The sequence below is a fragment of the Homalodisca vitripennis genome, chromosome X (assembly GCF_021130785.1).
Source record: "Homalodisca vitripennis isolate AUS2020 chromosome X, UT_GWSS_2.1, whole genome shotgun sequence".
Classification (NCBI taxonomy): domain Eukaryota; kingdom Metazoa; phylum Arthropoda; class Insecta; order Hemiptera; family Cicadellidae; genus Homalodisca; species Homalodisca vitripennis.
The window spans coordinates 7,990,492-8,016,569 of NC_060215.1; the positions used below are offsets into that span (position 1 = coordinate 7,990,492).

The 26,078-nt window shown below is 32.1% G+C and overlaps 1 protein-coding gene across 1 annotated transcript in view; it reads left to right on the forward strand.

Annotated features, from left to right (window-relative positions):
- Window positions 1–26,078, forward strand: part of LOC124369348 — a 170,568-nt gene that overhangs the window by 137,403 nt on the left and 7,087 nt on the right. Inside the window, 3 exon segments of the mRNA XM_046827325.1 lie at window positions 6,830–6,971; window positions 8,667–11,169; window positions 23,632–23,739. Of these exon segments, the coding sequence (XP_046683281.1) occupies window positions 6,830–6,971; window positions 8,667–11,169; window positions 23,632–23,739 (2,753 nt within the window).

The window sequence follows — 26,078 nt, forward strand, 5'->3', positions numbered from 1 at the left end:
AGGAACATCTCTAAATTGTGAAAAAATTATCTGTAAAATGTAAACAAATTGTAGCGACAAAACAATCTCACCAAAAATCAAACACATAGTAGGAGTTTGTAAACAAGGAACAAAACCGTAAGGCCGAACGCGCAACCCCCTTACCTAAGCATATACTATTTCAGATACACCGCATGCTACGGAATGTTATCTGGTGCAGCATGCGTTGTGTAGTGCGTCTCTATTCTGCAGTCTTATGGTTTGTCCTGTTCAACTTTACTGTATGAATCTATCAATTTTTGGGACATAAACTGGTTCTTTTGTTTCTTTTGTCAAATTTTAACTGTGGTGAGTTCACCGGCATATATTGATCTGTGATCGCTTAACCTCAGGTATAATTAGTTTTGTTACCTGAAGAAGAGGATTCCAATCCTTTAAATTTAGTGTTTAATTAGAATTTTACGATGTCTAACAAAATCTTGTGATGCTGTTACGATACGAACCTTTTTCACGAAACAGTAACTCCAGGTTGGACTGGTCACAGCTGTGAATATTGATTATTAGTATTTATAGAATCCAAACGAAACCAACACGAAATTTTTACTAACTTTGTGGACGATATCCAGAGTACGTGTGCTATTTTAACTACAGACACAGAGAACATTATAAATAATCATACATCATAATTACACCCGACACAGGTGAGGATCAGATAATAGCAACATCAGGCATAAAGACTAGCCAATGCTTTAGTCGTATCAATCACTTTAGTAACTGGATGGCAACACCTCAGATGGTGAGCAGGTAATAACAACGTCAGGCCCAACAATTGACTAATTTTCTAGTGGTGACGAGCACTCTGCAACCGGGTGTGGCAACAACTGGCGTGGGGAGCAGGCCCAACAATTGACCAATTTTCTAGTGGTAACGAGCACTCTGTAACCGGGTATGGCAACAACTGGCGTGTGGAGCAGGCCCAACAGTGGATCAATTTTCTAGTGGTAACGAGCACTCTGTAACCGGGTGTGGCAACAACTGGCGTGTGGAGCAGGCCCAACAGTTGACCAATTTTCTAGTGGTAACGAGCACTCTGTAACCGGGTATGGCAACAACTGGCGTGTGGAGCAGGCCCAACAGTGGATCAATTTTCTAGTGGTAACGAGCACTCTGTAACCGGGTGTGGCAACAACTGGCGTGTGGAGCAGGCCCAACAGTGGATCAATTTTCTAGTGGTAACGAGCACTCTGTAACCGGGTGTGGCAACAACTGGCGTGTGGAGCAGGCCCAACAGTTGACCAATTTTCTAGTGGTAACGAGCATTCCGTAACCGGTCACATCGATAGTCATTCTGATAGTCACATCGATCTCTAGTAACGAGGATAGCAACAACTCAGATGTTGAGCAGATAATTACAACGTCTGGCCCAACGACTGCCCAATGTTCAAGTCGTAACGAGCATTCGTAACCGGGTATGGCAACAACTGGGGTAAGGAGCAGACGATAACAGTGTCTGACCCAACGAGTAAGCAATTTTCTAGTGGTAAGGAGTACTCTGGTAGCGAGGTGTAGCAACAAATCAGGTTTTAAGCAGATTATAACAATGTCTGACCCAACGACTGACCAATGTTCTCGTCGTCAAAATCTTGTGAATAATATTAAAAATTATTAACACACTGATCACACTCAAAGAAGCCGTTTGGGCCATTAGCCGTATTGGCACACGATGTACACAGGATACACAACACCACAGGTGAGCTGCGATCCTGGAGTATTCGTGGAGGTAAAAGAGAGAATGGTAGTGTTGGCACACGACGGACACAGATTAGACAACACCACAGGTGAGCTGAAATCCTGGAGTATTGGCGGAGGTAATAGAGAGAGTAGTGGTGTTGGCACACGATGTACACAGGATAGACAACACAACAGATGAGCTGCGATCCTGAAGTATCCGCGGAGGTAATAGAGAGAGTGGTGGTGTTGGCACTCTACGTACACAGGATAGACAACACCACAGGTGAGCTGCGATACTGGAGTATTCGCAGAGGTATTAGAGAGAGTGGTGGTGTTTGCACACGATTTACACAGGATAGACAACACAACAGATGAGCTGCGATCCTGAAGTATCCGCGGAGGTAATATAGAGAGTGGTGGTGTTGGCACACGACGTGCACAGGATAGACAACACCACAGGTGAGCTGCGATCCTGAAGTATCCGCGGAGGTAATAGAGAGAGTAGTGGTGTTGGCACACGATGTACACAGGATAGACAATACAACAGATGAGCTGCGATCCAGAAGTATCCGCGGAGGTAATAGAGAGTGTGGTGGTGTTATCACACGACGTGCACAGGATAGACAACACAACAGATGAGCTGCGATCCTGAAGTATCCGCGGAGGTAATAGAGAGAGTGGTGGTGTTGGCACACGACGTGCACAGGATAGACAACACAACAGATGAGCTGCGATCCTGAAGTATCCGCGGAGGTAATAGAGAGAGTGGTGGTGTTGGCACACGACGTGCACAGGATAGACAACACAACAGATGAGCTGCGATCCTGAAGTATCCGCGGAGGTAATAGAGAGTGTGGTGGTGTTAGCACACGACGTACACAGGATAGACAACACAACAGATGAGCTGCGATCCTGAAGTATCCGCGGAGGTAATAGAGAGAGTGGTGGTGTTGGCACACGACGTGCACAGGATAGACAACACAACAGATGAGCTGCGATCCTGAAGTATCCGCGGAGGTAATAGAGAGTGTAGTGGTGTTAGCACACGACGTGCACAGGATAGACAACACAACAGATGAGCTGCGATCCTGAAGTATCCGCGGAGGTAATAGAGAGAGTGGTGGTGTTGGCACACGACGTACACAGGATAGACAACACAACAGATGAGCTGCGATCCAGAAGTATCCGCGGAGGAAATAGAGAGAGTGGTGGTGTTGGCACACGATGTACACAGGATAGACAATACCACAGGTGAGCTGCGATCCTGAAGTATCCGCGGAGGTAATAGAAAGTGTGGTGGTGTTAGCACACGACGTACACAGGATAGACAACACAACAGATGAGCTGCGATCCTGAAGTATCCGCGGAGGTAATAGGGAGAGTGGTGGTGTTGGCACACGATGTACACAGGATAGACAATACAACAGATGAGCTGCGATCCTGAAGTATCCGCGGAGGTAATAGAGAGAGTGGTGGTGTTGGCACACGACGTACACAGGATAGACAACACAACAGATGATCTGCGATCCTGAAGTATCCGCGGAGGTAATGTAGAGAGTGGTGGTGTTGGCACACGACGTATACAGGATAGACAAAATACAGATGAGCTGCGATCCTGAAGTATTGGCGGAGGTAATAGAGAGAGTGGTGGTGTTGGCACACGACGTACACAGGATAGACAACACCACAGGTGAGCTGCGATTCTGGAGTATTCGCGGAGGTATTAGAGATAGTGGTGGTGTTAGTAATTGTAATTTAAACAAGTCAATTGGACATTGGTAGGTAGGCCCTGTACTGCCATAAAAAACGTCTATTGTGAAACCTCCCAATTTTATTCAATTTTATGGAGTCCTAGTTCAAACATTGCTCACTAGAACAAATAAGGGATGTAAAGGTATTAGGGAAAGGAATAGAGACCAAAAACTATTGCGGTATTGCGAATGGACAACCAATGAATGTATCGATGAGAGAGATCTTCATTTTATAATTGATTACTGTTCGTGGACGTATCTCTTCCTGGTTGTTGAATATTAACCTATTCCAATTATCTTAGGGCTCAATTTTATGCAGGTTACGATTAAAAACACAGTGAAGTAAAGAATGCGACACAAACTTTTACGACATTTAAAAATATTTTACTCGTAAGCAACCGCAAAACTTGCTTAAGGTACTATAAATCCTTTATTACCAGTATTTATATGTATATTTATTTTATTTGCAGTCTTTACCCTAAATAATTCTTTTACTTGATTTACTGAGTCTGAACTATTTAAAACTTAAACCAAATACAGGTAGTTTATGTGACATAATACTTTTTTTACCTTTTACCATTTATGCCCCTTACATTTTTTATATTTAGTTGGGATTAGATTTTTGGCAATGACAATTCTACTTTTTAATGTAATGAAACTTTACATCATTATTGAAAAAAAGTAATTATAGGTACTATATCATTCCCAATTATAATGTAGAACTATTTCTAACAGGAATGCCTGTCCCGTATTTTATAACTCACACAAAAACTTATTACTCTCGCTAAAGGTCTGTATATATATATATATATATATATATATATATATATATATATATATATATATATACAGGGTGTATATTATGTCTGGAAACACCCAAATATATCCTTTAATAATTTAAATATAAATTTGAAACCTCTTACAATCGTGATAGAGATTGGGCATTTACTTTTTGGAACAATGTTTTGTTATGTCACACCAACGGGGGACGTCCTGCCGAGGGTATCGTGAATATTCTTAATGGAAGCCTATACCTTGTGATACATAATTTTAAAGGTAATAGCTTACTGAATTGAATGCCACAAACCGCACCTCAAAGGAATTATTCTATCAGAAAATAGAGCATTTTTAGTATTGAAAATTTACTGATGTTCAACAATGTAATTTTAACATGGTTCTTGCCACAAAATGTGTTACACTAATTTTTTAGCATTTTTTTAAATGTTCAATTAAATAAAACAAAAATTTCATTTTAAGCTGGTTCTATTAGCACAAATTTGCCAGTTTTTATTACAGTACAATTATGGAAATACTTATGTTATTGATTTCTTATTACAAATAAAAAATAATGTATGCTGTTAGAAAAGTCTTACAACAAACGTTTTACCTGCATTTGGTGTCAAAGCAATTGTTCGAACTGTGTTCCTTCTACGGTTTGACAATGAGCCAATCTTGTGTAAAATGATTCGACAGAGTTGCCTAACATTTCTTCAGTTATCAAAGCAATCTCCTCTATAATCCTGTTTCTTAGGTCTTCCAAATTATGAGGCTTTCTTCTATAAACATTGGATTTTAAATGACCCCATAGGAAATAATCGATTGGTGACAAATCCGGAGATCTTGGAGGCCATTCGATTTCTCCTCTTCGGCCAATCCATTTATGAGGAAACCTTAAATCCAAATACTCTCTTACCTGTCTCCCATAATGGGGTGGAGCACCATCCTGCTGAAACCATACATTATCAAAGTATTCTCCTGATGCAATTTGAATAGCTGGGATTATTTCATTTTGGAGCATATTGTAGTAAAGTTCGGCATTTAAATTTCCATTGATGAAAAAGGGTCCAACAATTTTGTTACCTAAAATTCCACACCATACGTTCAGTTTTTGTGGTTGCTGTGAATGGGACTCAGTAATCCAATGTGGGTTTTCACTAGCCCAGTAACGGCAATTGTGCCTGTTAACATTGCCATTTAGGAAAAAAGTTGCCTCATCAGAAAATAGTATGTTGGTCAGAAAATCTCTATTGTCATCACATTTGCGCATCACAAGTTCACAAAACTCAACTCTTCTGTCGTAATCATCCTCACTTAACTGTTGGACTAAATGAACTTTAAATGGTTTGTATTTATTAATTTTCAAAATCTTACTCACAGACATAGGGTGCATATCATGTTGCTGTGCAGCTTTTCTGAGCGATGTATGTTGGTCTTCAATAAATGTTTGCAAAACATCTAGTGCATGTTCTTCATCTGTTGCAGATTGTATCCTACCCGACTTTGGCCGATTACGTACACTCCCTGTCATTTCAAAACGCTCAATAGTTTTTTGATATTGTTGAAACACTTATGGGATTCCTTTCTGGGAAAGTGTCATTAAACAAATTACAAACTTCCCGATAAGATCTTTGACGATCGCCATATCCTCGCATCATCAACAGAGTAATTCGTTCTCTTTCAGACAATTCCATTAAAATGCCAAATAAAAACTGAACTACTGTAATTAGATAACTTGTTGACAGCAATGCTTCAGAGACACTGATTAACTCGACAGGAATGATATGACCTTTGTCCATTTGTAATTCCCAAGCTTAGACCTGTCTAGTGAAAGCTCCATGCTCAACAAACTGAAACCTGTAGACCAGATGATTAATAACACAATAATGTTTCTCATAGGCTAGTGACCTTTGTCTCTTTAAACCTTCCTGCTGACTGGAAAACACCAAGTACAGATTCATAAGTAATCAGAGAAAGTGACTCATAAGTTTTATTCATTGTAATAAAAACTGGTAAATTTGTACTAATGAAACCAGCTTAAAAATAAATTGTTTATTTTATTTTAATTGAACATTTTAAAAATGCTAAAAAATTAGTGTAACACATTTTGTGGCAAGAACCATGTTAAAATTACATTGTTGAACATCAGTAAATTTTCAATACTAAAAATGTTCTATTTTCTGATAGAATAATTCCTTTGAGGTGCGGTTTGTGGCATTCAATTCAGTAAGCTATTACCTTTAAAATTATGTATCACAAGGTATAGGCTTCCATTAAGAATATTCACGATACCCTCGGCAGGACGTCCCCCGTTGGTGTGACATAACAAAACATTGTTCCAAAAAGTATATGCCCAATCTCTATCACGATTGTAAGAGGTTTAAAATTTATATTTAAATTATTAAAGGATATATTTGGGTGTTTCCAGACATAATATACACCCTGATTTTTAACTCGCACTAAAATTACTACTGTATATATGTACAAATATGTTTGTCAGTATAGTGTTCTGTTTCATTATAGCAAAGTACGTTTTTACAACACAGAATATTCTGTATTATATTTTTAAAACCTTAAAATGTTTTCTATAGGGTCGGAGGGCAGTAGATGTTTGTCATCACCTGGATCATCTGAGCTTTTTGATAGCAAAACTGGAAAAAGAATAGTCGAAAAACTTCGATCTGATGTTAAAGGACTGAAAAATGTCCTTCGCAAGAGTCGAAGAGGAACAAGGTACAGTATACAGTATTACATTTGTACTCTATAGTTAACGAGGATTATCAATGAAGGGATATAACTTTCTTTTTTTTTGTCTTTTGAAATGTCCTATCCTAATTCACATAGTTGTCTTTAATTTTTGTAATCCACACGGCTACAATAGATTAAATTAAATAAATAGATTAGCGAGCTCCTAAAATGTATGGTAAGCCGTTCTTTGGACTTCGCTTCAGCATTTCGAATCTGTATATGGAATCGCTACTAGTCGATGCCAGAACAATAAGAAGTCTAATTTAGAGGTAAAAAAGTACAAATATTGCTTTACCTGGCTGATGATTGTATATAATACATATTACCCCTTAGTTTCTGTTGATTTGTATTAAATAAAGTGTCATTTCATTGATACCTTTTTAGTACAAATGTTTATTCAACTATAAGAATTGCAACTATACAGTACTTTAAATACACTCATAATAGAACTTGTTTCAATGTTTATATTCAACAACTGGCAATATTTTATGAACCAAAACAAAGATATTTGCTGCTGAGAACAATTAAAAGTGGTTAAACCGTTACAGATTCGTTATCGGTGTTAGCAGATGCATAAGTTTACTTTTATGTTAATATCTTCATTATTTCCTCGAAAATGTACCTCTTACAGCAGGAAATCTGACATTTCTGATGGAACAATCTTTGATTTCTCATTAATACATACTCAATAAAGAATAGGCATCGGGTAATACTGATGAACTTTAACTAGTATTTTGTTTTATAATTCGCTAGAACCTTTCTTTACAAATTCGTTGGAAGTGTTATGGTCGAGCCCTCGGATTAGGGCTTCCGAATCTCTGCCCTTTTTAATAAGTTGTACAGAATGGTTAAGTTCCCAGCCTCTGTCTTTCTAAAATCTACACCATGCACTTCCTTGTTGACACTAACAGAAAGATAGCTGACACAATGGCACAACACCGGTCTACAGTGCGGAGCCCTTGATCATCCGATTGCGAACGGCAAGTGTGGTGGGCAATGGTGGTACGGTAAAACTAAACAAAGGCAGTCCTATGATGTATACCTCTGGCCTATCTGGCTACCCTAACCCTTCAATCTGTGCGATGAGCGATAGTGTGTTCTTTACACTTACGTCATGGTACAATTGAGAAACACTATACAATTTTAAATATTGACTTATAAGACATTTTGACTACAAAACAATTTCTGCTTTAGTCTACACAGCAATGCAGCTCATATGCAATAGCTGTCATCAGGCATAGTCATCACACTAAAAACATTTTTTCATATTACATTTGGTGGCAGCCTTTATCTAGACTTTGTCAGAACTGTCATAAATTATGTCACTAATATGTTGATAGATGAAATATTTCCTAAAGCAGAGTGTTAAAATTGCACTGTGTCCCAAAATTATCCTCATCAATTCCGTTATAAATTAAAAAATATATTGCTCAACTGTACCAATAAGGTTTCTATTATCAGTTATTTCTATTAAATAGCAATACTCGCATAACCACTGATTCCACAAATCAAACTAGGATTTGCTTATTACTATCAAAAACATCTGAATAAAATTTTGTAAGATAAAAAGTTTAGTTAATTTGATGTATTACATTTAAGATAATTTATGAACACAAATTGAAGGCCAAGTGTGCTGTTATGATCGATTTAATTTTCAAAATTTAATGATTTTTGTTTTAGGTCTAAAGAAGAGTGTATGGAGCTACAACCATTAACAAATTCTCAAGATGGTGAAAGATACTGCAGAGAAGGGAAAGGAATACTATGTCGGATGCCACGAGTAACAAGTGAAGATACATCCCAAGAAGATGAGCCTTATACCCAAGATACAAAAATTGCAGCAGGCTTTCCTCTCTTGAACAGATTAAAATTATTAAAAGAAAAGCAGGAAAAAGAAACTGTACCAACAGACAAAAACAAACCAGCAACAAAAACTGAACGACCTGCACCAAAAGAAGAGGAACATGAAGTTATTGGCCAAGGACTACCATTACTGCAACGGCTGCTCCTTTTGAAACAAAAAGAAGATGCTGAAAGAGATGCTGCAGCTATGCAAACGACAGCTAATGAAACAGCCCAAGTGCTTGCATCGACAGTCAGGACACAATTGAGATCTCCACCACTATCATTGAAATCTCAAAAAAGTAAAGACAAAAGTAAAGAAGAAGAACAGCAACCTTTAAAGCCTATAATATTAAATCGTGTTTCAGCCCCCAAAAAAACAAAAGATCCCTCTGCAACAGGAAAAAATGGAGGCGTGTCCTGGAAAGATGATTGCGAATCTCGGAAGAAGGAACCAAAACCTGTAGATGGAAATGAACAAAATGGGGCAGCATGTGTTAGTGAAGAGAAAACTGCTACTCAAGAACAAAAGAAAACACCTCCTAAAGTCAAACCTCAGTTGAAGCTGCAAGCATTGCTGAAACAGAAAGGAATGGGAGTAAAACGTGATAAAGTTGAACAGCCTACAACAAAGTCCGCAGCCGCTACTTCGGGGTCGTCAATAAAATCGGACCCTTCAGATAATGGCTCTTTACAGGATCAACTTCACGACAAGATTTCAAGAGTGTCTTCCGCTCCAGAAGCTAGCAAAACATCAACAAATAAACCGGAAAATAAAGTTCTCTGCAGAGTCAAATCTTGTGATTCACCAAGTAGTTTTAAACCGTTACCTGCGTTACCTGATGGTGAAATGCCCAAGATAAAAACACAATCAAGAAATTCATTGGTCAGTCCTGACAACAGTAGGGTTGAAAACCTTCCCAGTGTTTTGTCAAAAGAAGTTAAATGTTCAGTTAAAAGTAATAAATTTGCTCAAGAAATAAAGAGTGCTCAAACTAGTAGTGTTAGTAAAGACAATAATAATCCTCAAACCTCAAGCAATAAGGATAGTGTTCTGATTAATATTGAAACCTCTTCTGATGATTGCAGTGTCGTTTCATGCAGAACAAGAAGTTTAAGAAAAAAACCAAATTCCTTAAGGTTTAAAAAAGAAAACAAAATATACAGATCCATTGAAGATCTTTCACCTGAATACTCAGGTTTACCTTTTGTTAAACAACTCAGAATTTTAAATGAACGGCAAAAACTGGGAGAACTGGAAGACAAAGCCTTTATGCGGAGTTCAAGTTTAGATTCGGGACATAGTTCTGAGAATAGAAGGTTCAATCAAATGTATGATTCCTCCAATTTAACCAGAAGCCACTCAGAAGCAATAGCAATTGAAGTTGTTCTCCGAAATCAGTATCTTCGAGCTCAGGCAAGTGCTGCACAAATGTCAGATTACATGAGAACATCATCTGGCCAATCTACTAGTCCTGATAATCAGTTGATGTCACCTGAAAGCAATGAGACAGTTGAAAGGCGACATTTGAAGAGTATACTTAAAAAACTTTCATCGTCTTCATTAGCTACTAGTGACAATGCAGATTCTCCAGAACGACAACAATTTTTTTCTAGTTCCTCAGCAGAACTAAAGAAATTAATGAGGGCACAAACTGTTGAGGGTTATGCAGCTAGACATAGTAAACTAACAAAAAGTGTTACCTTCAACCGAGATACTCTTCAATCCCCCCCATCAGGTCTCACATCTCCAACTACATCTACTTCCAAACCAGTTTTCCAATATTCTAAGATTTCTTCAAGTTTAGAAACCCCATCAAGTGAGAAGCTAACTACACGGGCATCATCATCTTTAGATGCACCATGTAATAATAAAGACTTTACATTAACAAACGCTGTTGCAAACGACAGTGAGAATTTAAATACTAGTACTGATAAAAGATACAGTGAAACGCCTGTGATATGTTTAGAGGCTCAGCCCAGAATAGCAACCTCTTCCTTGAACTCAATACCATTATCGTCTGAATCAGTGGTCAGTAATCAACCATCCATAAACTTCACTACAGAAACAGTATCTACAGCCCTATCTCAGATCAGTGAGCTAAGGACTATTAGTTGTGCCAAATCAGATACTAGAGACGCTAGATTAGTAGAACATCCCCTTAGGCCGCAAGTTCCAGCAAACTTTATAAAGTCAGAACATCCTATAGAAACACCTCAATCCAAACAAAAAAACTTTTTTCGACCTGGTTCAATTCTACTTCCAACTCATGCCAGCCAAGAAGAAGAATTTTTTGCTGGAATTCTTGGAGGAATAAAAATTATCATACAAAACCATTTAGTAAGTAAACTTACCCTGGATTAGCTAGTAACTGTATGGTTTATTTAGTCATGGTAGATAAGATAAGGGAGGCAATTCGTGGTAATGGATAGTGATACTGAGAAGGACGCTGTGTGAGAAGGCACCGGCGAGATCTCAAACTATTTTTATTACTTGATTCTTTTGAAGCAACTCTTACAGGTTTATTTCTCTTTCATTGGCAATGCGTAATGAACGTCTGGTTCATGAGTAATGAAATAAAAGCATACATTAAGCGATATATTTAACTATTTTCAGATTATTTTTGTTTAGTTTTTTTTTCAGTTACTAAAATCTCCCAAACGCCACTATATCTACCATATTATTCTGCCAAGAGAGTTGACACAAACTATAGATTGATTGATAATCCACAAATGTTGCTATGGCATATTATTCGAGTCAATGTGTTCCATAAAAATATTCGATAAGTTAAAAGTTATTATAAAGCTAATGTTTCTCCCATCGACTTCACCTTATAGATACAAGTGTCTATCTAAACATTCTCCACCCCCACCCCTCTTGTTTCAACCTTTACCCACCCTTAATGGTAGCGTTTTCAAGCTGTTGGTTTACAAACAATATCTTTGAAAATATTCACTGTGGGAGACTTTATACATGAAGTTACAACGATACAAGTAGTCTATCAGGCAGCAGTTTCCTTCACTTCGCATCCAAAAAGCCATATATTTTCACAAGTATTTATTTTTTATGGAGACCTCAATAAACATAATAATAGTGTCTTCACCATAAGAAAGTGTTATTTTTGTGATTAGTATGACTGATATTAAGTAGTTCATTTCAACAAAAATTAATAATAATAAATAGAATTGTTATTTGTAGTAAAATATGGAATATTTAGTTATTAATGTTTATTTTAAACTTTCAGTGATATCCCAAATCCGTTTTTAGCGGCCACGTGCTAAATTATGTTTAGTCAGCTTCAGTAGAAAATAATTTATTTTACTGAGATAAGTTTTAGTAAAATGTAATATGAAACTAAATATCAAATTAAAGTATAACTATCAATATGAAATAAAGTAACACAGGACATTTTCTTTTTAGTTCATATAAGGATGTACTTTCTGTCACAATATAAAGTAGCACTCGTAAAAATAAATGACCAAGTTTATAAATAAATTGTCTTCAAACTTTAAACGAATTCTTTTTACTTTAAAATTCAAGCTTTAACAAAACATTACTCAATGCAAAGTGGGGCATAACTCTGATCTCTCATCAGAGCGAGTCTAATAGCAACCGTCTTCCCTAACTCCGCGTCCTACAGAGCCATATTTCATTTCTTTTTTATTTAATCCTTAATTAACCCATTATTACTGATCACTTACCGTAAATAATTTTTTACTTTTATATATGCAAGTGCACTTCATAACTTTGCAACGTATAAATTTATTTTCATGTCCAAATGTTTTTCTATCATCTATTGTTCTAATTGTTATTTTACTACAGTAAAACATAATACAACTAAAAGATCAGTCTGTTGCTTTCTGTAATTAATATTTTCATACATAGTATATTTAAGTTAAAGTTTAAAACAAAACCTTTAGAATCGTGAAAATTTACTTTTACAAAAAAAATATAAATTCCTCTAAGCACAATATAAACTAGGTCTCTTTTTTTATTTTTTAATACGTATGTTGGTGTTTTCTGTTTTAATATTTATCTGGTTAATGGTTTAAATTACATTAATGTAATGTTACTTAAATATTAGGCTTTTAAATCTGTTAGTGAATCCTTTCTAATTGTTACGACGGTGCACCGTATTCAATGCGAGTTCTAAACACGCGTACCGAATGTTATTTCAAAGAAAACATCGTGAATGCAATTTAATTTTAAGTCAATTTGTTATATATAAATATAAAATGTAAGACTTTAAAACAGCTTTGAACTTGTAAGAAAAGTGGTTGTCTATTGAAGTATTCACCTTCTGAATGTGGATGTTCATGGTTTGCCTCAATACATTTTTAATTAATTTCAGTAAACTTTTTGTACTTGGTTGAGATAGAAAGTCCTAGTTTCCACTGTTGTTTTTTCTTTTACCAGGACCTTCAAAATGAAGTGTCACTTAATGGTCTTAAATTTAAAAATTTTAATCCACCCCCTCCCCTCCGCCAAATCCCATTTTGGGGAAATGGGCAAAGTCGTAAAAGTTACAAAAAAGGTAACTTCTATTTACTAGAAAGGTATCCTGAGTTCTATCAGTCTATCTTTATCCATCAAAGCTAAACAGAGTATCCATACTTTAACTCACACTGGGTATACAGTATATATAAATTGCATGCCCCCGTATATTACATACAACACCATTTAATTATTATAGTTTTAACTCGAATTCCTATAATAATTAAAATTATTTCATTACAAATCATTACTTTCATGTTCTTATTTATACTTCAAGAATTAAAACATACAATTCCCGTACGAGGCTTCAAATCTCAGAGTGTAAAACTTAATTTATTTAAAACCAGGCGATTTCTTCAGGGCCTACAAATTTTAGTTTTAAAATGTAGCAATATTATAATAGATCCAAAACATATATGTAAGTATTATACTATAATATGATAACAAAGACAATATAAAAGACTTACGATTGCAGAGACGAGGTATGTTCAGTAAAACATATATTTTGTCATTGAACTGTTGTTTAAATGAAATTAATAGGGGATTCGGAGAGAGAGAACGAGGGAGGTGGGTGGGACTCACCAGGAGGTATATTTTTTATACATTGAGAAATTTATCCTCTATTTACCTCATTCCTTTTTCAATCATTAAATAGATATTACAATCGTGGATGAATTGTAACTAATTTACAACGATTTACATCCAACAGATTACATCCAACGCTAAAACTTGTTCCAGTTAAATAATATGCTGGATCTAATCCATAAAAATTTAAGCAAAAATTTATATGATATTTTCAAATATATCAGCAATTAATCTTGAATAGCAAATAAATCTCAGACATTTCCCTTTAACATATGAAAAATGCTTATAATCTTTTTAAATTTGCTTCCATCTGTAAAATAAATATTATTTTTAATTTTTCAGTATGATCAAATTTTTCGTATATTTTTTATTCCATAAAAAAGTATACCTTTTCCTATTAAACTTCCTTCATAATTTAGCTGTCTTTCTCAAATTGAATCATAATTATTAAAAATATTAGTAAGTTTAAATCTTCTTGTTAACAATTTTTCTAAAGTTGTTCAATAGATGAATCTATAAATCAGAATCAATGAAAGAAAATATATTAATATATTACTTTTTTAAATTCCTACCTACAAACCGAACCTACAAAATTCTATGTATTTGTAAGCTATGTTTCCTATTAGATTTACATGTTTCCATATTGTTTAGCGGGGTACTTAATATGTTAATGTGCGTCATAGTTTGACAGGTTATAGGAAAAAATTTGAATTTTTTTTGTGAAAATTTGTATAACGATATAGATTTTAATTCTCATGAGTATAGTATTGTTCACAAAATATGACGTTTGCATTTCGTGATCAGGGCAACTTAAATTATTGCAAGAAATTGTCAATATAGTATTAATGAGTCCAACACTCGCATAATACCCTAAAATCGCGTCTTACTGACATAATACACTGAAATACTCGTCTACGTGTAACAACTGATTTTATAAAAGATCAATTCAATTTGATATGACAATATACAAAACTATTGTTTTATTATAATGATAAACTATGTTATTTAAAAAAAACTAAACAGTTACATTTGTAAACATACAAACTGTTTTGAATTTTGAATTTTAATCTCTGAATTGGCAATATAGATAACACATATAAATTCGTAGAAATATGTAAACATTTACTGTACTTGTATCGATAAAAATGATATTAATATAAACATATTATGCAAAACTTTTACATCCACACTCATATATCTTAAACTCTATGAAATATAAGATTTTATTATATTACTGTAACTAAAATAATGAAACACCTAAAAATAAATTTATTTATATAATCTCTTAAACCTAGAATGTTTATTATTTTCAAATAAACCTCTTCTCTTTGGAAAGGTCAGGCCTTAACTCAATTTACGCTTAAATTATACTATTTTTAGTGCATTTGGGTAGTTTTTTTTTATAATTTTGGACCTAAATATGGAAATGAATTTCTAATACAATTATTCTTATATGCAGTAGCCTGAAAATCAGTTGTCTACTCCTGGTAAAGTGCCCTTATTACCGTTGATGTTGCACGGGAAATGTTTTCAGCTCGTAAAATAATGTGAAGGAACATTATTTTTTTAATATGACTCGAATAATACAATATAGTTAACTGCTTAACCTCTCAATTAACCCTTTCAGTGTATTTCTCCAACAATCAATACCTTACTGCAACCTTCAATGTATCAGTGCGAAATATGAGCTCCTCCGCAAGTAAAAACCACAAACATTTTGACATCTGCGGTTTCCTCCAACAAAATTATTGATATCGTGAAAATTAATGGTGGTGAAGGTTAACAACAGTTTAACTATTTAGTTTCCTTTGCATTGACTTGCATTTTATCTCTCTCTTTTTTCTCCTTTTTTTCTCAAATTTCCTAATACTCACAGATCTTTTTCTATCTCACTGTTTAGCAATTGCCTTTTGAAAATAGAAAGACACTTCATAAAAGGCATTTAGACGACCATTACTTCGTTATTTGCCAAGAAGAATGTTTACACCCATTCCTACTCGTAATATCTGTTCTCTACCAAAAATCCTCTGATATTTTTTATTTAGTACTATTGTATAATAGATTAGATCCAAGGCCTTTCTAAAATCAACACATATATCTTATGGTTTCTTTTATAATTATTTTAACTTGTATGAATATACTTCATTACTGTTTATAAAGTGCACCCTTCCCAGACTGTCCTTTTATGAATTCAAATTGATGTTGGCAAATAGTTTATTCGATTCAGGTACATTATAAGCCCGCTCTTTATTAATTGTTCAATAACCTTGTAAAAACTGAAAGCAAGTTAATAAGTCTCATATTGCCAATTTAAACTGTTTTTATTTTTAAATATTGGGGTAGTTTAACTTAATTTTAATGTATCAGGAATTAATCTGGTATTAAAATTTAAACTAATTAAATTTGTTAAAATGGGCTCAATTCCGTCCGATATGGTCTTAATGAACCCAACAGGAAATTTGTAAAAACAATAAAATTACTCTTACTAATACATGGAACAACGCAAAACTAAAGCTCTCATACCTTTATCTTTAATAAACGCATTAACTATACAAGATGCACAAATATGTGTGCTCCATGTAGGAATTTAATTTATAAGATCACATAGCATTTTGTATTAAATGATCTTTCAACATTTTAATGTTTATATCAAGTGCGAATACCATACTGTTGTGATATTCATGAAAATAGTATATCAACTCTTCAATAAATATTTTTCACAAACTTCCTGTAGTCTGTACATTAACATATTTATAATATCAATTTTGAAGTTTTATATTTAATAATAACAAACCTGCTGAAATAATTTTATAAAACTAACTGGTATAGCATCTATATAATGTTTTAAAAAACATAATACTTCTGCTGCAGTATATGTAGCCTATTGTCACATCATGTAAAAAGCTTAAATCTTGAACAGAGTAAATAAAAAAATTATGGTTGCCTGTAAAGTCGGTTTTACGGGCGAAGATTTTACGTGACAACGTCTTTTTCTCGGTAGAATATTTATTGATATGAATATTATTAAATTGCACAATAGGAACAAGGAATTGAATGAAAATAAGAATTGCACAAATTTTAACTATAGAAATATATTTTGTTTACTAAAACATTGTACATAATTTGAAAATTAATTAAAATTTGTTATTGTAAATGGTAAAGTTGAATAAAACATTACTAAAATTGGAATTTGAAATTCTTGCTAAACACAGTTAAATTCTAACTCCGCGCGTGGTGATTGGTCGGTTTAGTTCGTTTGTTTGGTCGCACTGTTATGACAGGTTAGAGGTTATAATTTGTTATTTTAAATGTTTGACTAGCAATACGCGCTGTTTCTTCTCAATCGACTGAATTACGATTGATTGCAGAGTGATTTAAACTAATAATTTACTTAACACTATCAACATTTGTCAATAGTATGACATAACCTATAAACTCAGTTTCTCAACTTTTGTGTCAATCTAACAATTAATCAATCAATCATAGTTTACGATAATGAAATACCAGTGTACAATTATTTACCTTTATTGTTGTAGTTGTTGTAAATGACGAATCTAAGCACTCCACATTTTCACGAATAAACATAGTTATCTGCTTTATCCCGTGCGGCGGACCCACAGTTATCTGCTTTATCCCGTGCGGATCCCGTGCGGCGGACCCACTGGACGGGCATTGTAACGTTACCGGGCGTTACACTTTTTCATGATTGACTCCGAGCCGCAACCTAATTTAAGACGTTGTCACGTCAAAAATTATAGTTAAAAATTAGCCTTTCTAATACATAGTTTAAAAAATAGATTTCTAAAGATAAAAACCAAAATAATAATCATTTGCCTTTATCTGAATTGCCTGCAAGCTATATTTATATATTTACATCATCTAAACTGATCATTAATTCATCATAATTTATTAATCATTATTTTATGCCATTTTTCTCATTTACATTTCTGTTCAATATATATATTCAAATTACTTACATTTCATTGTATCCTACCTATAAACATTTTATTTTTAGGATAGTAGATTTTATAGTTCACTTAAGTAAATTTTAAAAATCAAATTAATTTTTTTCATTTTCTGACTACAATATTGAGCTAAGCTCAACTAAGCGTATGAAATGTCAACAGTTTTTATATTAGGTTATACAACATCAGTTTTCCAATCCAAACAAAATATAAAAAATTAACTTAAAATTGCATAGCTAAGTATATCACCTCGTTTAGAAAGATTTTCTATGTAGTTACAAGTAAGTTTGTAATATCTTAATCATGAAATGTCAACAGTTTTTATATTAGGTTATACAACATCAGTTTTCCAATCCAAACAAAATATAAAAAATTAACTTAAAATTGCATAGCTAAGTATATCACCTCGTTTAGAAAGATTTTCTATGTAGTTACAAGTAAGTTTGTAATATCTTAAACATGAAATGTCAACAGTTTTTATATTAGGTTATACAACATCAGTTTTCCAATCCAAACAAAATATAAAAAATTAACTTAAAATTGCATAGCTAAGTATATCACCTCGTTTAGAAAGATTTTCTATGTAGTTACAAGTAAGTTTGTAATATCTTAAACATGAAATGTCAACAGTTTTTTATATTAGGTTATACAACATCAGTTTTCCAATCCAAACAAAATATAAAAAATTAACTTAAAATTGCATAGCTAAGTATATCACCTCGTTTAGAAAGATTTTCTATGTAGTTACAAGTAAGTTTGTAATATCTTAAACATGAAATGTCAACAGTTTTTATATTAGGTTATACAACATCAGTTTTCCAATCCAAACAAAATATAAAAAATTAACTTAAAATTGCATAGCTAAGTATATCACCTCGTTTAGAAAGATTTTCTATGTAGTTACAAGTAAGTTTGTAATATCTTAAACATGAAATGTCAACAGTTTTTATATTAGGTTATACAACATCAGTTTTCCAATCCAAACAAAATATAAAAAATTAACTTAAAATTGCATAGCTAAGTATATCACCTCGTTTAGAAAGATTTTCTATGTAGTTACAAGTAAGTTTGTAATATCTTAAACATGAAATGTCAACAGTTTTTATATTAGGTTATACAACATCAGTTTTCCAATCCAAACAAAATATAAAAAATTAACTTAAAATTGCATAGCTAAGTATATCACCTCGTTTAGAAAGATTTTCTATGTAGTTACAAGTAAGTTTGTAATATCTTAAACATGAAATGTCAACAGTTTTTATATTAGGTTATACAACATCAGTTTTCCAATCCAAACAAAATATAAAAAATTAACTTAAAATTGCATAGCTAAGTATATCACCTCGTTTAGAAAGATTTTCTATGTAGTTACAAGTAAGTTTGTAATATCTTAAACATGAAATGTCAACAGTTTTTATATTAGGTTATACAACATCAGTTTTCCAATCCAAACAAAATATAAAAAATTAACTTAAAATTGCATAGCTAAGTATATCACCTCGTTTAGAAAGATTTTCTATGTAGTTACAAGTAAGTTTGTAATATCTTAAACATGAAATGTCAACAGTTTTTATATTAGGTTATACAACATCAGTTTTTCCAATCCAAACAAAATATAAAAAATTAACTTAAAATTGCATAGCTAAGTATATCACCTCGTTTAGAAAGATTTTCTATGTAGTTACAAGTAAGTTTGTAATATCTTAAACATGAAATGTCAACAGTTTTTGTATTAGGTTATACAACATCAGTTTTCCAATCCAAACAAAATATAAAAAATTAACTTAAAATTGCATAGCTAAGTATATCACCTCGTTTAGAAAGATTTTCTATGTAGTTACAAGTAAGTTTGTAATATCTTAAACATGAAATGTCAACAGTTTTTATATTAGGTTATACAACATCAGTTTTCCAATCCAAACAAAATATAAAAAATTAACTTAAAATTGCATAGCTAAGTATATCACCTCGTTTAGAAAGATTTTCTATGTAGTTACAAGTAAGTTTGTAATATCTTAAACATGAAATGTCAACAGTTTTTATATTAGGTTATACAACATCAGTTTTCCAATCCAAACAAAATATAAAAAATTAACTTAAAATTGCATAGCTAAGTATATCACCTCGTTTAGAAAGATTTTCTATGTAGTTACAAGTAAGTTTGTAATATCTTAAACATGAAATGTCAACAGTTTTTATATTAGGTTATACAACATCAGTTTTCCAATCCAAACAAAATATAAAAAATTAACTTAAAATTGCATAGCTAAGTATATCACCTCGTTTAGAAAGATTTTCTATGTAGTTACAAGTAAGTTTGTAATATCTTAAACATGAAATGTCAACAGTTTTTATATTAGGTTATACAACATCAGTTTTCCAATCCAAACAAAATATAAAAAATTAACTTAAAATTGCATAGCTAAGTATATCACCTCGTTTAGAAAGATTTTCTATGTAGTTACAAGTAAGTTTGTAATATCTTAAACATGAAATGTCAACAGTTTTTATATTAGGTTATACAACATCAGTTTTCCAATCCAAACAAAATATAAAAAATTAACTTAAAATTGCATAGCTAAGTATATCACCTCGTTTAGAAAGATTTTTCTATGTAGTTACAAGTAAGTTTGTAATATCTTAAACATGAAATGTCAACAGTTTTTATATTAGGTTATACAACATCAGTTTTCCAATCCAAACAAAATATAAAAAATTAACTTAAAATTGCATAGCTAAGTATATCACCTCGTTTAGAAAGATTTTCTATGTAGTTACAAGTAAGTTTGTAATATCTTAAACATGAAATGTCAACAGTTTTTGTATTAGGTTATACAACATCAGTTTTCCAATCCAAACAAAATATAAAAAATTAACTTAAAATTGCATAGCTAAGTATATCACCTCGTTTAGAAAGATTTTCTATGTAGTTACAAGTAAGTTTGTAATATCTTAAACATGAAATGTCAACAGTTTTTTATATTAGGTTATACAACATCAGTTTTCCAATCCAAACAAAATATAAAAAATTAACTTAAAATTGCATAGCTAAGTATATCACCTCGTTTAGAAAGATTTTCTATGTAGTTACAAGTAAGTTTGTAATATCTTAAACATGAAATGTCAACAGTTTTTATATTAGGTTATACAACATCAGTTTTCCAATCCAAACAAAATATAAAAAAATTAACTTAAAATTGCATAGCTAAGTATATCACCTCGTTTAGAAAGATTTTCTATGTAGTTACAAGTAAGTTTGTAATATCTTAAACATGAAATGTCAACAGTTTTTGTATTAGGTTATACAACATCAGTTTTCCAATCCAAACAAAATATAAAAAATTAACTTAAAATTGCATAGCTAAGTATATCACCTCGTTTAGAAAGATTTTCTATGTAGTTACAAGTAAGTTTGTAATATCTTAAACATGAAATGTCAACAGTTTTTATATTAGGTTATACAACATCAGTTTTCCAATCCAAACAAAATATAAAAAATTAACTTAAAATTGCATAGCTAAGTATATCACCTCGTTTAGAAAGATTTTCTATGTAGTTACAAGTAAGTTTGTAATATCTTAAACATGAAATGTCAACAGTTTTTATATTAGGTTATACAACATCAGTTTTCCAATCCAAAACAAAATATAAAAAATTAACTTAAAATTGCATAGCTAAGTATATCACCTCGTTTAGAAAGATTTTCTATGTAGTTACAAGTAAGTTTGTAATATCTTAAACATGAAATGTCAACAGTTTTTTATATTAGGTTATACAACATCAGTTTTTCCAATCCAAACAAAATATAAAAAATTAACTTAAAATTGCATAGCTAAGTATATCACCTCGTTTAGAAAGATTTTCTATGTAGTTACAAGTAAGTTTGTAATATCTTAAACATGAAATGTCAACAGTTTTTGTATTAGGTTATACAACATCAGTTTTCCAATCCAAACAAAATATAAAAAATTAACTTAAAATTGCATAGCTAAGTATATCACCTCGTTTAGAAAGATTTTCTATGTAGTTACAAGTAAGTTTGTAATATCTTAAACATGAAATGTCAACAGTTTTTATATTAGGTTATACAACATCAGTTTTCCAATCCAAACAAAATATAAAAAATTAACTTAAAATTGCATAGCTAAGTATATCACCTCGTTTAGAAAGATTTTCTATGTAGTTACAAGTAAGTTTGTAATATCTTAAACATGAAATGTCAACAGTTTTTGTATTAGGTTATACAACATCAGTTTTCCAATCCAAACAAAATATAAAAAATTAACTTAAAATTGCATAGCTAAGTATATCACCTCGTTTAGAAAGATTTTCTATGTAGTTACAAGTAAGTTTGTAATATCTTAAACATGAAATGTCAACAGTTTTTATATTAGGTTATACAACATCAGTTTTCCAATCCAAACAAAATATAAAAAATTAACTTAAAATTGCATAGCTAAGTATATCACCTCGTTTAGAAAGATTTTCTATGTAGTTACAAGTAAGTTTGTAATATCTTAAACATGAAATGTCAACAGTTTTTATATTAGGTTATACAACATCAGTTTTCCAATCCAAACAAAATATAAAAATTTAACTTAAAATTGCATAGCTAAGTATATCACCTCGTTTAGAAAGATTTTCTATGTAGTTACAAGTAAGTTTGTAATATCTTAAACATGAAATGTCAACAGTTTTTGTATTAGGTTATACAACATCTGTTTTCCAATCCAAACAAAATATAAAAAATTAACTTAAAATTGCATAGCTAAGTATATCACCTCGTTTAGAAAGATTTTCTATGTAGTTACAAGTAAGTTTGTAATATCTTAAACATGAAATGTCAACAGTTGTATATTAGGTTATACAACATCAGTTTTCCAATCCAAACAAAATATAAAAAATTAACTTAAAATTGCATAGCTAAGTATATCACCTCGTTTAGAAAGATTTTCTATGTAGTTACAAGTAAGTTTGTAATATCTTAAACATGAAATGTCAACAGTTTTTATATTAGGTTATACAACATCAGTTTTCCAATCCAAACAAAATATAAAAAATTAACTTAAAATTGCATAGCTAAGTATATCACCTCGTTTAGAAAGATTTTCTATGTAGTTACAAGTAAGTTTGTAATATCTTAAACATTTCTTTGCTATCGTAGATCTTTTAAACTCTGTGAATCAGGATTTTCTTCATGAAAAATTAAATATTATATATATATATATAAATGATATACAATAACAATAATAATAACATAACGTAACGTGGTTACGTGGTGGTACGGAACATAATAATAATAACGTGATTTTGTGTTTATGTAATTTCTTATTACATGTAAACATACTATTAAATCATTGTGAGCCTTTAGAACCGGCAGTGTAAAAGCCACGAGAAACTTGTGCTATATCTCATTTGATATCTAATGTGAAAATACTGTAAAAACTGTATTATAATTATATTAAAATTAAAATATTAAAATTATACTGTATTATAATTTTTGTATATTATAATTTGAAAAATATTAGATAGTGTTTTATTAAGGCAGAAAGTTAACAGGAAGATAACTACAAAGGAGCTACAGCACTAAAAATTTACAGAAGTTAATCTAAGTGAGTTAATGATGAGTTAGTGAGTTATGATTTTCAGAGGAATTTCAATACCAGTTTTAACTATAATGTTATTGGCAACAGTTATAGGTCATATTTATTAATTACCTGAATATTGATTCATTTTAATTAACATACGTATATTTTAGGATCAGATCCAAGGTAAATTCCAAACAAGGTTTGAAGAACTGGAAATGGAAGTGAAGAACAGAGACGACATTATAGCACAACTTCAACAACGCATAAGAGAACTGGAGGTGAGGTTACGATTAGTTCTTCTTTCTGTGTACCTGTAAACAGATTTTCTCACAATATTACCAAGGGCAACAAATACATTGTAATACTTGGATGAAGGGAGTCCAAGCTTCATCACTTTACAACCTTGATGAGACATTTTTGGAAGTAAACAAGATCGTTTTTGTTTTTTTATTAGTTACTTTCTGACTGTCGAATAAAACACGTATTCGCCTTAGATTTTTTTAAGTTATCAATGTAAACTAAGAAGATAGTTTTACAATTGAATTTTGAAATTTTTGTATCAAATCTTCTTTTGGTGACTTGTTTGTTTGTTTGGTTTTATAAATATCAATACACTTTTTAGTTCGTTAAAAACGTTGTTAAAAATACATTTTTGATAGCTAGAGTTAGTTTATTTTGTAATAAGCTGCTGATAACATCGCTATGTAGAGTTTCAGAAAGTATTTTACATGGAGTGACTACTCCTAGATCATGACTAGAGTTTTGGTAAGACAAAGAATCTGTCATATTTTTAAAGAAGTGAAATACTTAATATATATATTTAATGATAGAAATGTGACAACTTTCAGTTTCTGGAAACTTTATTTAGGTCGTTGTTTTAAAATTTGGCTGTCGAAGACTCCCATCATCTTTCTTGTCAGATTAAAACTTGGTAGGCATGACCCAAAAGCGTATTCAAGAGGTGATTAGTAAACGGAAAATACCATAACACACAACTATCAGAGTTTGTTAACCTAACGATAATGTAAGCCTCCTAAAGTATAAATACAATACGGGAGAGTTTCTTACGCAGAGTAAAGACAGAGGGTTCCCAACTTAAGCGGTTGTCTAACTTAAACCCTAACAGTTTAACTTCACGACTTGCATTATAGGTTACATAAATATCTCTAAGAGAGAAATAAATCAATTCTGTTTTGCTATTGTTAATAAATAAATAACTTGTTAGATTCAAACCAACTTTTTGCAGAAAGTTTGTTTCTCACTTTCAAAATCGCTATGAAACCAAATCAAAGTCGTATCTTCAGCATAGAAAACACAGAAAGTTAGAACATTGCAGTCTATATCTTTAACAAAGATTAGGTGCAGAAAGGTCCAAGAACAGAAACCTGAGGCACACCAATAATCAATACCATCAGTAAGTACGTCTTGGTCCCAGAGCTACAGTAATTTTAAAAAAACCTTGTTAAGAGATTGTTGTAAATCTAAATATAATCTAATCTATGTATAGTATACTGATCTAAATCTAAGATGAGAATAAGTATGAGCTGGAAAAAAATAAAGTATTTGGTAGTTTTTATGACATGTTAAATTGCATTTCAATACTTTAGATCATAAATTACTATATTTTTCAAAAACATATGGTTTTGATTGCCATATTTTAATTTATTAACTCAATAAATATTGCTTTATAATATTTTTTCCCATGGATTTCAGGCTGATTTTTGCAATGGATACTTTTCTCATAACATAACAGAGTCAGTAGTTGGGGGAGGGAGGTTCACAAAGATCAGTTGTTGGACTGAGTATATTACTTACATTACTTAAAATCAATAATGATTTTCCAACAGCTCTTAGTAAAATAAAATGTCTGTCATTCTATATGTGTTCAAATGATTAAGTTTGACCAAACATAACACTCAAGTCCTAAAATTTAGTTTTAAGTCATTGTTAGCTTAAATTTTTTGAGGTTTCAAAGTTATTTGCTTCGATTAAGTGCTAATTCGGTTTATATAAAAAAAGCTTTCGCTTTTGCAAAAGGGTGTACCGAATGGACGAAACACATGGGGTTAGATACCGCCAATGAATACAAAATAAGGTTTGTATTCATTGATACCGCTGAGGTCGTAGTAATGAATACTCGATTTTCAAAGTTTACTTATATGTTTAATTGTGGCAAATAAACATAAAATCACCACTTATAGATGCTAAAAATAATATTATGTATTGCCACGTTGCTGCCAAATAGTGATACAGAACTAAATTACATCATGGTGGGGATTTTGCATATGAACTAAAGAACTATTTAAAACTTTAAAATCGACTTCCCTTCACGTTGATTCACGTTGACGCCCTTCTCAAACGCGGGCGTCAGCATCTTAGCTCGACATTGCAGCTGTAGTCAGAAAAAGTGAAGATTAATAAACTAGAAGTCTAAATCATGAATGCTGGAAGCACCCGAAGTTGAAATAAAAGACTCGAAGCTGAAATCAGAGACTTGTTTGAACTCGCCTAAAATAAAATCACGACGGTATTAGCCATTTATCGAGACAACTTGAGATCTATGACAACGTGGTCTCGTCAAATAGACATCACCACACTATTATCAATATTAATCTAT